Genomic DNA, 14603 nt, shown 5'->3' with positions numbered 1-14603 from the left:
AAAGGAGGGGGAACGAGACAGAACAAAGCAGCTGCATCGCACGGAATGAGACCCTTGGTCCCATCTAGCCCAGTGGTGTCTGCACGGACTGGCAGCAGCTCTCCAGGGTGTTAGTCGGCAGGTGCTGGGGGGGGGGGGTTGAATCTGGGACATTCTGCATGCAGAGCGGGTGCTCCACCACTGAGCCACAGCCCTTCCCTTACTAAAGAGGGCTTCAAAATAGCACTTTTCTGTTTCTTTAAGCGCAACCTTATCTGGAAAAAATAATAGCAGGTGACAACTCTGCAAGCCGGAGAGACTAGCAGGCAGCCCGGCAGACCTCAGCTGCCTTTTAAGCCGAGGCAGGGGAAACACTGATGACCCTCCCTAAATGACGCTGGATCTCACCTCCCATCACAAACACTCCGCGCTCTAACCATTGCTCATGCTGGCTTGCTGGGAGTTGAAATCCAACTGCATCTGCGAGGGCCAAAGATTCCCTCCCTCGCAATCGCGCACACTCCTTGGTTTAAAAGCGTGCAAAAACAAAGGGCGTTTTTTATTAAAAAAAACAACAACCCCCCAAAATACCTGACCGGTCAACCCTGGATAGGCTTGTCCCCATTTCACAGGAGGCAAACTGAGGCAGATAACGGGAAAGGCGGGAGATAAGCTACCGGTAAGCGCCTGTGATGTGTGATTTGGAAACCACGTTCTCAGGCAAGGATGGCCGCAGACCTTGGGTTTTTTTTTTTTATTTTAAAAAAGTTAATTGTATGTAGGCCCCTCGGGGCGGAGTCCTGAGGTTGACCGCATCCCCAACGCCCCACCCCCAACCCCGTAGTTGATTTTATTCTTTTCTTTCGCCCGGCGCAGATCCCGCGCGCTTTGGGGAGGTCCCTGCGCCCTGCGCTCTCCTCGCCGGGCGGGCAGATGGACGGCCTGCGCTCTGCCCACCTCCCTTTTCTGAAGAAGTGGGGAGAGAGACCTGGAGTCGCCATGGGTGCTTGGAGTCGCCCTACGTGGCTGCTGTTCCTCCTCTTGGTTCTGCAGAGGGTGGCGGCTGCGCCTTCCCAGGTGAGGCATCCGCGCGGCTTAAGATCGGGCGCACGTGGTGGGGGAATCAGTCGTGGCTTTAAGTTCCTTCCTTGGAGGTTTTTGAGCAGAGGTTGGATGGCCACGTGCCATGGGTGCTTTAGCTGAGATTCCCGCATTGCTGGGGGGTGGGCTAGATGACCGTTGGGGACCCCTACAATTCTATGCTTCTGAGCCAGTGTGGTGTAGTGGTTAAGAGCGGTAGTCACGTAATCTGGGTAACCGGGTTCGCGTCTCCGCTCCTCCACATGCAGCTGCTGGGTGACCTTGGGCCAGTCACACTTCTATGAAGTCTCTCAGCCCCACTCACCTCACAGAGTGTTTGTTGTGGGGGAGGAAGGGAAAGGAGAATGTTAGCCGCTTTGAGACTCCTTAAAGGGAGTGAAAGGCGGGATATCAAATCCAAACTCTTCTTCTTCTTCTTCTGAGAAGGGGAAGAACCATCGCCCGGTGTTAGAGCACTACTCGGTGGGAGACTCCCTTTTCTGAGCAATGGGGAATGGGATCTTGCATCACTTTTTAGGGGAAGGACACGCAGCGCGTGGTTAATCTGTGGAACTCGCTGCTGCAGGAGGCAGTGACAAATGCATGGAGGGGGGGGGCTAGCGATGGCTTGTGGCTATGCTCGATGGCTATGTTCTCCTTCCACGATCGGAGACAGTGATGATGATGATAATGATAATTTATTATTATTATTTATAGCCCACCCATCTGGCTGGGTCTCCCCAGCCACCCTGGGCAGCTTCCAACAAAGTATTAAAATACAGTGGTACCTCGGGTTAAGTACTTAATTCGTTCCGGAGGTCCGTTCTTAACCTGAAACTGTTCTTAACCTGAAGCACCACTTTAGCTAATGGGGCCTCCTGCTGCCGCCGGAGCACGATTTCTGTTCTCATCCTGAAGCAAAGTTCTTAACCTGAAGCGCTATTTCTGGGTTAGTGCAGTCTGTAACCTGAAGCGTATGTAACCTGAAGCGTATGTAACCCGAAGTACCACTGAACAGTGGTCTGTTAAACATTAAAAGCTTCCCCAAACAGGGCTGCCTTCAGGTGTCTTCTAAAAGTCCGATGCTTCTGAAGACCAGTTGCTGGAAATCACAGGAGGGCTCTTGAGCTTGGATCCTGCTTTCCCTTCGGGACATATGGCTGTGAGGACAGGGTGCTGGACTAAGGTGGGCCATTGGCCTAATCCTGACCCTGTGGGCTCGCCTCACGTTCTTTGCTCACTGGTGGAGCACCTGCTTTGCATGCAGAAGGCCTCAGGCTCAGTCTCCAGTTAGGGCTTGAAATCTCCCCTGCCTGAGATCCTGGACAGCTGCTGCCAGTCTGTGTTGGCAGCAATGGGCTAGATGGCCAGTGGCCCAACTCACTCTAAAACTTAAGCCCCTTCTCCTGACTTTATTCCAAAATATCTTGCCCAGGTTTTTTTGGGCAGGGGGGAACTGAGAGATGGGCGTCCTCTAGACCAGTGTTCCCCAACCTTGGGCCTCCAGCTGTTTTTGGACTACAATTCCCATCATCCTTGACCCACTGGTCTTGCTAGCGAGGGATGATGGGAGTTGTAGTCCAAAAACAGCTGGAGGCCCAAGGTTGGGGAACACTGCTCTAGACAATCCCTTGGCCGGCAGGCACCCAAAAATGTAAGAAAGACCCTCTTGGGTCAGATCAGGGGTCTGCTGGTCCAGCACTGGTGCCTCTGGGAAGCCAACAAAGTACCAGGGTGAGGAATGAGCCTGCAGCTGTTTGGCATGCAGAACGCCCCAGCTTTGATCCCTGGTGTCTCTAGATAGGGTGGGAGGAGAACGATGCTTGGAAAAACTCAAGAACTGCTGCTGGTGAGAGGGTGGATGTGAGGTGCTTGTACAGTGGTACCTCAGGTTAAGAACTTAATTCGTTCCAGAGGTCCGTTCTTAACCTGAAACTGTTCTTAACCTGAAGCACCACTTTAGCTAATGGGACTTCCTCCTGCTGCCGCCGGAGCCCAATTTCTGTTCTTATCCTGAAGCAAAGTTCTTAACCTGAAGCACTATTTCTGGATCAGCGGAGTCTGTAACCTGAAGCGTATGTAACCCGAGGTACCACTGTACTTTCAAAGCGCATTTCCTCCCTGCCCCGCCCCCCCCCCGGAAGAATTTTGAGCACTGTAGTTTGGGAAGGTTTGCTGGGACCTGTCACAGCAGGTGTGTGTGTGTGTGTGTGTGTGTGTGTGTGTGTGAGAGAGAGAGAGAGAGAGAGAGAGAGAGAGAGAAACTACAATGCCCAGAATCCTTTGAGGGAAAGAACATGCACTGGGTGTGCTTAAAAGCCACTGGAGATGGGCTTTCAATGCATTGCCATTCAATGACCATTGGGATCCCTTCAAACTACAATTCTACGGATCTAGGATAGGAATGAGCGAGGAGGACCAGTGCTGTGGTTCCATCATCCTCACCATCATCATCATCATCATCATCATCATCATCATTGAAGGCAACTTCCCATGTTGGGTATGGGGAACATTTTGCCCTCTGGATGCTGCTAAACTACAGCTCCCATAATCCCCCACTGCTGAGTGTGCTTGCTAGGCCTGATGGGAATTGTGGTTTGGCAGCATCCAAAGAGCCCCGTTTCCCCCACCAAACGTAAAACAAAATAAGGGCTGCTCTTATATTGTGGAACAACCTTATACAGAGGGTCATTCTTGGGCAGAGAGGTGCACTCTGAACATGCCCTATTGTTTCTGAGCCTCATACTGTGGTACCTCGGGTGAAGTACTTAATTCGTTCCAGAGGTCCGTTCTTAACCTGAAGCACCACTTTAGTTAATGGGGCTTCCTGCTGCTGCTGCGCCACCGGAGCACGATTTCTGTTCTCATCCTGAAGCAAAGTTCTTAACCCGAGGTACTATTTTTGGGTTAGCGGAGTCTGTAACCTGAAGCATATGTAACCTGAAGCATATGTAACCCGAGGTACCACTGTAGTTCCGAATTCATTTATTTTGCTTAATCATCATCATCATAATTTATTTATACCCCACCCATCTAGCTGGGTTTCCCCAGCCACTCTGGGCAGCTTCCAACAAAAGATTAAAAATACATTAAAACACCAGTCATTAAAAACTTCCCTAAACAGGGCTGCCTTCACATGTCTTCTAAACGTCAGATAGTTGTTTGACATCTGGTGGGAGGGCGTTCCACAGGGCGGGTGCCACTACGGAGAAGGCCCTCTGCCTGGTTCCCTGTAACATCGCTTCCCGCAGGGAGGGAACCGGCAGAAGGCCATCAGAGCTGGACCTCAGTGTCCAGGCTGGACAATGGCGGTGGTGACGCTCCTTCAGGTATACAGGACCAAGGCCATTTAGGGCTTTCAAAGGTCAGCACCAACACTTTGAATTGTGCTTGGAAACATACTGGGAGCCAGTGAAGGTCTTTCAGGACCGGAGTTATATGGTCTCGGCAGCCGCTCCCAGTCACCAGTCTAGCTGCCACATTCTGGATTAGTTGTAGTTTCCAGGTCACTTTCAAAGGTAGCCCCATGTAGAGCGCATTGCAATAGTCCAAGCAGGAGATAACCAGAGCATGCACCACTCTGGTGAGACAGTCTGCGGGCAGGGAGGGTCTCAGCCTGTGTACTAGATGGAGCTGGTAAACAGCTGCCCTGGACACAGAACTGAGCTGCGCCTCCATGGACAGCTGTGAGTCCAAAATGACTCCCAGGCTAGGCATATTCCCAAGTTAAACATATTCAGCTCTTTTGACCAGTCGGCAAGGAAATCCAGGGTCAGGAGGGTTCGCACACAGTCCTGACATGCACACAGCTTTGTCATCATGTAAGGGGTGCAACACAAGATTAATCACACTCAGTACATCTCTGTTAATCTAATCTAAGATATTCATTTAACAGCAGAATTGTGTTTTTTTAAATATTCTGAGCCTTTCCAGCCTCAATGGTCTAAGCAGGAGTGGGCGGTGCAGATTTGTGGCTCTCCAAACATTGCTGACCATTGAGATGGCTGGCTGCTGGGAAGCAAGGCTCTCCGATGTCTGGTCTACAGGCTTCCTCAAAGTTGGCCCTCCAGATGTTTTTGGCCTTAAACTCCCATGATCCCTAGCTAGAGGGACCAGTGGTCAGGGATGATGGGAATTGTAGTCTCGAAACATCTGGAGGGCCAAGTTTGAGGAAGCCTGGTCTACAGGTTAGACACCCTCGATCGAAGATATCTGGCCTGGCTTGTTAAAGGCGCAAGAGCCCTAGCAGGAGAGAGAACATGGCAACCTCTCCAACCATGACTGTACAGTGGTCCCTCGCGTTAAGTACTTACCGTAATTCATTCCGGAGGTCCGTTCTTAACCTGAAACTGTTCTTAACCTGAAGCACCACTTTAGCTAATGGGGCCTCCCGCTGCTGCCGCGCCTCCGGTGTGCGATTTCTGTTCTCATCCTGAGGTAAAGTTCTTAACCCGAGGTAATATTTCTGGGTCAGCGGAGTCTGTAACCTGAAGCTTATGTAACCTGAAGCGTATGTAACCCGAGGTACCACTGTACTTGAAGCACTTGCGGAGGTATGAAATGTTAAGCTAAGCGAGAGTGCCCTGGAGCGTGTGCCGAGTGCCGCTTAGCAGTGAGCAACTGCACATCTAGGGTTAAAGGTAAAGGGACCCCTGACCATTAGGTCCAGTCGTGGCCGACTCTGGGGTTGCGGTGCTCATCTCGCTTTATTGGCCGAGGGTCATGTGGCCAGCATGACTAAGCCGCTTCTGGCGAAACCAGAGTAGTGCACGGAAACACCGTTTACCTTCCCGCCAGAGCGGTACCTATTTATCTACTTGCACTTTGACATGCTTTTGAACTGCAAGGTTGGCAGGAGCAGGGACCGAGCAACGGGAGCTCCCCCCGTAGCGGGGATTCAAACCGCCGACCTTTTGATCGGCAAGCCCTAGGCTCTGTGGTTTAACCCACAGCGCCACCCGCATCCCACATCTAGGGTTAGGTCTGGGTATTGCACAGAAATAGAAGGCAGCTCCTTTTGCTGCCATGCTATGGTGCTTCTTCAAAAGATAACGTAAGATTCTAGTCCTCATGGCTGTGAATATAGGACTGATTTAAAAGGAGCAGAGGAAGCTGCCTGATAATGAGTCCATCCAGCTCAGTATTGTCCACTCTGACTGGCAGCAGCGCTCCAGGGTTTCAGGGGGGAGGCATTCCCAGGCTTACCCGGAGATGCCGTTGGGGATCGAACCTTCTGCATGCAAGACAACTTCCAGGCCTCGAGCCCAGATGTGCAATATATCAAGGAGAGGAAAGGCATAAAGGATCCCTCTCTGTGGAGGTCTCTGTTACAGGGGTGACTACCTGTTTTCAGCTCAAAGGCTGTAGTCCTTTGTGGACAAATCTTGCACGTGCGGTGGGGTGGGGGGGTTGGACTAGATGACCCTTGGTGTACCTTCCAACTCTACAATTCTATGAGTCTATGAGCTGTTTGCCACCAGTAGGCGGGGCCAGGGCCAAAAGCAGGTGGAGCAACACCTTTTTACAAAGAGCCACACACAAAAGCATAGCTGTCAAGCGTCCCTTATTTGGCGGGACAGTCCCTTATCCCAGCGCCATGTCCCGCTGCTGTCCCTTATTGATGATGTCCCTTAAATAAGCTACTGAAGGTAATGGGGCCCTTTCTATGTCCAGCTGTCCTTTGTCAACAACAAATTGTTGCTGTTTTTTTGTGTTGAATATATACTATATGGTAATTTATGGACCTAATAGGTATCTAAAGCCATTTGCATGCAACAAAATATGTATTTTATCAACTAATTGTTGATCCCTTATTTTGGCTGCTGATCCCTTATTTTCGAGGCTGCTGGTCCCTTATTTTCAAATCTGTAAGTTGACAGCTATGCACAAAAGTCAGGCACACCTGTCCACATGCCGTCCAAACAGAGAGGAGGAGAACCGCCGTGTGGCATAGGGGTTAGAGTATGGGTAGGCAAACTAAGGCCTGGGGCCAGATCCGGCCCAATCACCTTCTAAATCCGGCCCGCGGACGGTCTGGGAATCAGTGTGTTTTTACATGAGTAGAATGTGTCCTTTTATTTAAAATGCATCTCTGGGTTATTTGTGGGGCCTGCCTGGTGTTTTTACATGAGTAAAATGTGTCCTTTTATTTAAAACCCATCTTTGGGTTATTTGTGGGGCATAGGAATTCATTCATTTCCCTCCCCCAAATAATAATCCGCCCCCCCCCCACAAGGTCTGAGGGACAGTGGACCGGCCCCCTGCTGAAAAGGTTTACTGATGTATGGGGTTTTCAACTATCATCTTTTGCTGGCCCCTGGGTTAGAGTGTCAGGCTAGGACGTGTGAGGGACGTGGGTTCGAATCCCCACACAGCCATGAAGCATGCTGGGGTGACCTTTAGGGACCCACCTCGCAGGGTTGTGGTTGAGATTAAATGATGAAGGGGAGAAAGAACACAGAACCCGCCTTGAGCTCCTTTGGAGAAAAATATGGGGCGCAATGAATAAGTAAATAAACGAGGCAGGGCATAAATGTTGTTGTTGCTGTTACAGTTCAAGGATTTATCCCAGCAGATGCTGTCTTGTTGAACCTTCCAAGTAAACTTTGGGCAAGTGTTGTAAATAAAAATATGCCCTTTTCCCTTATGGGGTATCCAAGAGCCCATATAGAGTCCTTACATAGGTTCCCTATTGGTAGGAGAAAATAACAGAGGCCAACCAGAGAATATTGAGAAGCAAAGCAGCTAGTAAGCCTGATCTTTATTAATCTGTTGCAACAGGGTACTCCCCTCACACGCAGGAGAGAAAGAGGACCCACAAAAATGCTGTGCAATGGCTTATAAAGACTTTTGAAATTCCCATTCTCTAGATCAAGACCACCCCCAGAAACATTATGCATACATCACAGAAGGGGTGTAACCTAAGACCACCCCTCAGATACATTCCACCTACATCACAGAAATTTAAATGTTGTTTTTCTCCTGTTGTTGTTTATCTCCTGTCTGGCAAGTTACTTGATTAGATTTCCTGGGGAGCCTGGCCATTCTTTTGCAGTGGTAAAATACTTATTTCCTGGGCCAGGTCACAGGCTCACACCTTATTCAAATAGACATATCCTTGAGACAGGATTTGTGAGGAAAGAGACAATGGGGAGGCTTTTCCAGGTTAACCTTGCAGAGAAAGGATTTGGTCAGTTTAGGAATCAAAATGGTTCCAGGTTGGTCTTCCTGTGTTGATCTATGTATGTGCAGTTATGAACATTACCATATATCTAAGACCATAAAATTCCTATCACACAGCAAGAGGCATAATACAGTTCAAGGCCTTGGGAGAGCATTCATGGAGGGTGTGGAGAAAGCCCAGAGGGGGGCATGACCTGGGCAATGGGAGTTCCAAGGCCCACATAGAAAACTGGGGGGGGGGGACTTCTGAGCCTGAGGTTCCCCACTTTTTTGTACTGCATACCCCCAAGCTATTTGAAACATGGTTTTATTGTTTTAATTCCATTTCTATCCCTCCAAATTGCTCAAGGTGGGGTACGCTGCCCCCCCCCGCACTCCTCACTTAATCCCAACACAACAACTATGCAAGGTAGGCTAAGCTGAGAGAGACAGTGCCTGGCCCTGTTGTAAACAAAAATTGCCCTTCTTCCCTTATGGGGTATCCAAGAGCCCATATAGGGTCCTTAAGTGGGTTCCCTATTGGTAGGAGAAAATAACAGAGGCCAGCCAGAGAATATTGAGAAGCAAAGCAGCTAGTAAGCCTGATCTTTATTGATCTGTTGCAACAGGGTGCTCCCCTCACACACAGGAGAGAGGAGGGACCCAGAAAAATGGCGTGCCAGGCCTTATAAAGACTTTAGAAATTGCCACCCTGTAGATCAAGACCACCCACAGAAACATCATACATACATCACAGAAGGGGTGTAACCTAAGACCACCCCTCAGATACATCATACCTACATCACAGGAAAGGCGGTCTAAAACAGAAATTTGTTTTTCTCCTGTCCTTGTTTATCTCCTGTCTGGCTGGTTACTTGATTGGATTGCCCGGGGGGGGGGGGCTGGCTAGTCTTTTTGTAATGATAAATACTTAGTTCCTGGGCCAGGTCACAGGCTCACACCCTATTCATACACAGACATACCCTTAAGACAGGATTTGTGAAGGAAAAGGCAATGGGGAGGCTTTTCCATTTTCCTTTGACCTTCCAGAGAAAACATTTGGTCAGTTTGGGAATCAAAATGGTTCCAGGTCGGTCTTCCTGTGCTGATCTATGTACGTGCTTGGTTGGTACACTTATGAACATTTAACATATACCTAAGACCTCAAAATTCCTATCACAGCCCCAAGGTCACCCCAATGAGCTTCAGGACTGAATGGCAGATTTGAACCTGGGTCTCTCCCACGTCCTAGCACGTTTGCACCCTAACCACTATGCCGCACTGCCTCTTGCGGTTTTGCTGTGGGCGGAGCTGCAAGCGAGTGCTTTAATGTGGCGGGGAACGGGCCGGTGTCCGTCCGCCTCCTGGCATGCGTGCATGTCAGGGAACTGACATCAGAGACACGGGAGAAGGAGAGGGTCTCTGATTCTGCAGGCGAAGGTCCCAGCACCAGGGGGAGACTCAGCTTGGGAGAAGGAAATAAGTGTAACACCAGGGATCCAGGAGAGCAACGGGACGAGGAGGTGCAGGGGCTCCAGGACTCTTCTCTGGAAGTCAGTGAGGAGAGCCCAGGCACCCCGCTACCCACGCCCACCCTGCGCAGGAGACTCCCGCGCAGTGAGAGGCGGAGACGATTGGGCGTCAAACAGCTCTTATGTTGGCAGCGGTTTAAGAAACGCCCACAGACAGATTCTACGAGTGACTAAGGGCAGCCACGCGGAGATGGGCTGTACAGTCCAAAGGGTTAACCAGGCAACCTAACGCCCAAACGGGGCCGGATTACGCACGAGTAACTCCCAACCACTACAGTGCATAACAGCAAAACCTCGCGCGTGCAGCTGTTGCTGTGGATCTTGTTCAACCCAGCAGCTCTTTCTCCTGGGGCCAGGAAACCCAGCCATCTTTGGCTCCCTTACTGGCTAAGCCAGCCCGAAAATGACTCATTCACTAATATTTTTCTGAGGCCACTGAAACCAGAAGGCTGATTCAGAAAATTTCAGTTTGCAAGAGATGAGTGGCGAGACCAGGAAACCGGCGGGGTGACAACAACTCCTGTCCTCATTTGGGAATTGACTTGGCCGGCAGGCAGAAAACTGCACCCCTCACTTTTCTGAATCGGCTTTCCCCAGTCCCCTCCCCAAGCACGCTCTTTGCAAAAACCACCGGACCACATGTGAGAAATTTGCAATAACCCTCCAGCTACCTTTGACACAGCAGTTTAGAGCTGAGAAAGGGCTGCTGTTCAAATGGGAGAGCATTTACATCATGGGTAGGCAAACTAAGGCCTGGGGGCCGGATCTGGCCCAATCACCTTCTCAATCCGGCCCACGGACGGTCCGGGAATCAGCGTGTTTTTACATGAGTCGAATGTGTCCTTTTATTGAAAACGCATCTCTGGGTTATTTGTGGGGCCTGCCTGGTGTTTTTACATGAGTCGAATGTGTCCTTTTATTTAAAATGCACCTCTGGGTTATTTGTGGGGCCTGCCTGGTGTTTTTACATGAGTACAGTGGTACCTCGGGTTACATACGCTTCAGGTTACAGACACTGTCAACCCAGAAATATTACCTCGGGTTAAGAACTTTGCTTCAGGATGAGAACAGAAATTGTGCTCCGGCGGTGCAGCAGCAGCGGGAGGCCCCATTAGCTAAAGTGGTGCTTCAGGTTAAGAACAGTTTCAGGTTAAGAACGGACCTCCGGAACGAATTAAGTACTTAACCCGAGGTACCACTGTAGAATTGTGCGTTTATTTAAAATGAATCTCTGGGTTGTTTGTGGGGCATAGGAATTAGTTCATTTTTTTCCCCAAAATATAGTCTGGCCCCCACAAGGTCTGAGGGACAGTGGACCAGCCCCCTGCTGAAAAGTTTGCTGACCTCTGATCTACATTGTGTGCAGAAGGCTCCAGGTTTGACGCATCACCAGATAAGGCTGGGAATGGCACTCCTGCCAGCCAGTGTAGGCCAATGACCTGACTCAGTACAGTGGTGCCTCACAAGACGAAAAGAATCCATTCTGTGATTCTCTTCGTCTAGCGGTTTTTTTCGTCTTGCGAAGCAAGCCCATTGAAGGATTAGCGGATTAGCGCTATTAGCGGCTTTTAGAGGCTTATCGGCTTATCGGATCAGCTGATAAGCGGCTTAGCGCTATTAGCGGCTTTTAGCGGCTTATCTGCTGATCAGATCAGCTGATAAGCGGCTTAGCGCTATTAGCGCTATTAGTGGCTTTTAGTGGTTTATCTTCTGATCGGATCAGCTGATAAGCGGCTTAGCGGCTTAGAAAAAGGGGGGAAGGGAAAAAAACCAGCAGGAACTCGCAAGACATTGTCGTCTTGCGAAGCAAGCCCATAGGCAATTCGTTTTGCGAAGCACCTCCAAAATGGAAAACTCTTTCGTTTAGCGAGTTTTCCGTCTTGCGAGGCATTCGTCTTGCGGGGCACCACTGTATAAGGCAGCTTCCTGCATTCTGACTGTAAAGGTAAAGGGACCCCTAACCATTAGGGCCAGTCATGGCTGACTCTGGGGTTGCGACGCTCATCTCACTTTATTGGCCGAGGGAGCCGGTGTACAGCTTCCAGGTCATGTGGCTAGCAGGATTAAGCCGCTTCTGGCGAACCAGAGCAGCGCACTGAAACACCGTTTACCTTCCTGCCAGAGCAGTACCTATTTATCTATTTGCACTTTGACGTGCTTTTGAACTGCTAGGTTGGCAGGAGCAGGGACTGAGCAACGGGAGCTCACCCCGTCATGGGGATTCGAACCGGGGATTCGAACAGGGATTCGAACCTTCTGATCAGGAAGCCCTAGGCTCTGTGGTTTAACCCACAGCGCCACCCGCGTCCCTTCGCATTCCGGTTGTACCAGCCCTTTATTTGCAACCATGAGGCCTAGAATCTTGCTAGTCCTTTGGAGGAAATACTGCAGCGCGGTTGCAGAGCACTTGCCTTGCACGCAGATGGCCCCGGGTTCAACCTAACCCTGCCTGCAACCCTGGAGCGCTAGAGGTTGGATAGTTCAGCTGGTTAGAATGTGGTGGTGACAGTGCCAAGGTTGCAGGCAACAGCCAGCAAGTCGAGACCCCGGTCGATTCAGCCCCGTTCCTCTCCGACTTCAACGTCCTGCTTAACCACATGTGGCGACTCCAGACAGTGGAGAGCATGAGGGAATCTAACTGTTTCGGGAGGAGACTGGACTGGATTGGGCCCATGAGTGGAATGGGACACAGAGGTGAGCCCTCCCCACCCTTGTTATTGAATAGCGCTTTCTGGGAGAACTGCAGAAAAGCACAAACACCTCCAAGCTCACAATAACAAACACATGGTTCATTTTGGTCCACCGGCTAAACCTACACATCCTTCCCATCGATGCCCAGAACAGGGACTTGTACAGAGTTGCGACAGGCAACTCCCTCTTTAGTGAGAGCTGCCTGTCGCAACTCTCCACGAGTTCCCGTTCTTAGCATCAAACACTTCAGGGTGGATATCCTGCGTCTTCGTAATTACCAGATGGTCTGGTGTTTAGCCAGAATCCGCTTCCCAGCTGCTTCCTCCCACTGATCAATCTAGGAACAGTAATGGATCTCCCAAGTTCTCTTGCTTGGCTCACATATCTCTAATTAAAAAGGCAAGGAGTAAATCTTACTGGGGTTTATAAAGCTTGTAAAAGAACAGCTATATAGTCCTTCCTTTCAGGGGGTCAGACTAGAAGATCCTCAGGGTCCCTTCCAACTCTATATTTTGTACATTCAAACAGTCTGCATCTGATTCTAGGCAGTGGTTTCCCCAAAATGGCCCAGATGGAAACCCCTCGGACTTCCCACCTCTGCCTTAACAGGAAACATCAAGGAACAAGTGGGTGGGTTTTGCTCAAGTTTTTTTTTTGGCCACCAGCCGATGCACAGGCAGGCCTATTAATAGAGCTAATAACTAGCTGTGTGTTCAAATGCAGATCGTGCCTAATTAATAAAAACACTTGTTGACTGTAAACACCAGGTCAAAACTGAACCGAGGTAGCCTCATTCGTAGCTCTTGAAATGAGGAGGTAAAAAGAGCGCAGAAAAGTCCCGCAGAGCCACAGCAGACGGGAAGGCCCGTGGCTTGGTGAGAGGCCACGAGCTTGGCATGCGAAAGATTTCCCGGTTTGATCCGTGGCATCTTCACCGAAGGACCAAGAGCCCAAATCTGGCCCCCACCAACCACCCACTGCACATTTCCCCTAGAGATTTTACAAGCCTTGATGTGTGCAGGGATGGATGGAGGAGGGAAAACTGGCGACTGGGAGCGGCCGCCGAGACCACATAACACCAGTCTTGAAAGACCTACATTGGCTCCCAGTACATTTCCGAGCACAGTTCAAAGTGTTGGTGCTGACCTTTAAAGCCCTAAACAGCCTTGGCCCAGTATACCTGAAGGAACGTCTCCACCTCCATTATTCTGCCCGGTCACCGAGGTCCAGCGCCAAGGGCCTTCTGGCGGTTCCCTCACTATGAGAAGCCAAGTTACAGGGAACCAGGCAGAGGGCCTTCTCGGTGGTGGCGCCCGCCCTGTGAAATGCCCCCCGGTCAGATGTCAAGGAAATAAGCAACTACCTGACTTTTAGAAGCCATCCGATGACAATCCTGTTTAGGGAGGTTTTTAATGTTTGATGTTTTATCGTGCTTTTAATATTCTGTTGGGAGCCGCCCAGAGTGGCTGGGGAAACCCTGCCAGATGGGCAGGGTATAAATAATAAATTACAGTGGTACCTCGGGTTACAGACGCTTCAGGTTACATATGCTTCAGGTTACAGACTCCACTAACCCCGAAATATTACCTCGGGTTAAGAACTTTGCTTCAGGATGAGAACAGAAATTGAGCGGCAGCAGCGGGAAGCCCCATTAGCTAAAGTCCTGCTTCAGGTTAAGAACAGTTTCAGGTTAAGAACGGACCTCCGGAATGAATTAAGTACTTAACCCGAGGTACCACGGTATTATTATAAAGCGACGAATGTCTTGTCACACTCGCTGTTGTCATGCGGCCCCTGGGAGGCTTCCCTGGAGGGAACATGGCCCTGGGGCAGAAGAGGGTTTCTCTCAGACATCAAAGCCATGCAGAAAACACCACCTGATGGCAGGAAGAGCTGTCGGGTTTGACAACCAAATCTCCGCAGGGTGGACCAGCAGCCTGACCTGGAATTCCAGTTGTTGGTAGTTGCAAACGGGGAGAGCACAGCGGTCCTCAAGTCCTGCTTGCTGTTTTCCCACAGAGAACGTAAGGGCATAAGTAGAGCCTGCTGGATCAGGACCCACCTAGTCCAGCTTCCTGTTTTCCTAGTGCCTGTGGAAAACCCGCAAGCGGGATCTGAGCACAAGAGCAATTCTCCTTTTCTGTGGTTTCCAGCAAGTGG

At 50.3% G+C, this 14603-nt stretch overlaps 1 protein-coding gene and 1 long non-coding RNA gene across 2 annotated transcripts in view; one reads left to right on the top strand and one right to left on the bottom strand.

Annotated features, from left to right (window-relative positions):
• LOC310712110 overlaps positions 1–10949 on the bottom strand; it is a 159962-nt gene extending 149013 nt beyond the window's left edge. The window contains exon 1 of the long non-coding RNA XR_014528768.1: positions 10737–10949. This is a non-coding gene — a long non-coding RNA (uncharacterized lncRNA). The remainder of the gene's footprint in view (positions 1–10736) is intronic.
• TNFRSF8 (TNF receptor superfamily member 8) overlaps positions 963–14603 on the top strand; it is a 34307-nt gene continuing 20666 nt past the window's right edge. Inside the window, exon 1 of the mRNA XM_083514694.1 lies at positions 963–1056. Within this exon, the coding sequence (XP_083370820.1) occupies positions 979–1056 (78 nt within the window). The 5' untranslated portion in view covers positions 963–978. The remainder of the gene's footprint in view (positions 1057–14603) is intronic.

Source organism: Podarcis liolepis (genome assembly GCF_965112155.1).
Source record: "Podarcis liolepis genome assembly, chromosome: 7".
NCBI lineage: Eukaryota > Metazoa > Chordata > Lepidosauria > Squamata > Lacertidae > Podarcis > Podarcis liolepis.
The sequence above is the reverse complement of the archived record's forward strand: the minus strand, read 5'-3'. Positions and strand labels throughout refer to the sequence as shown.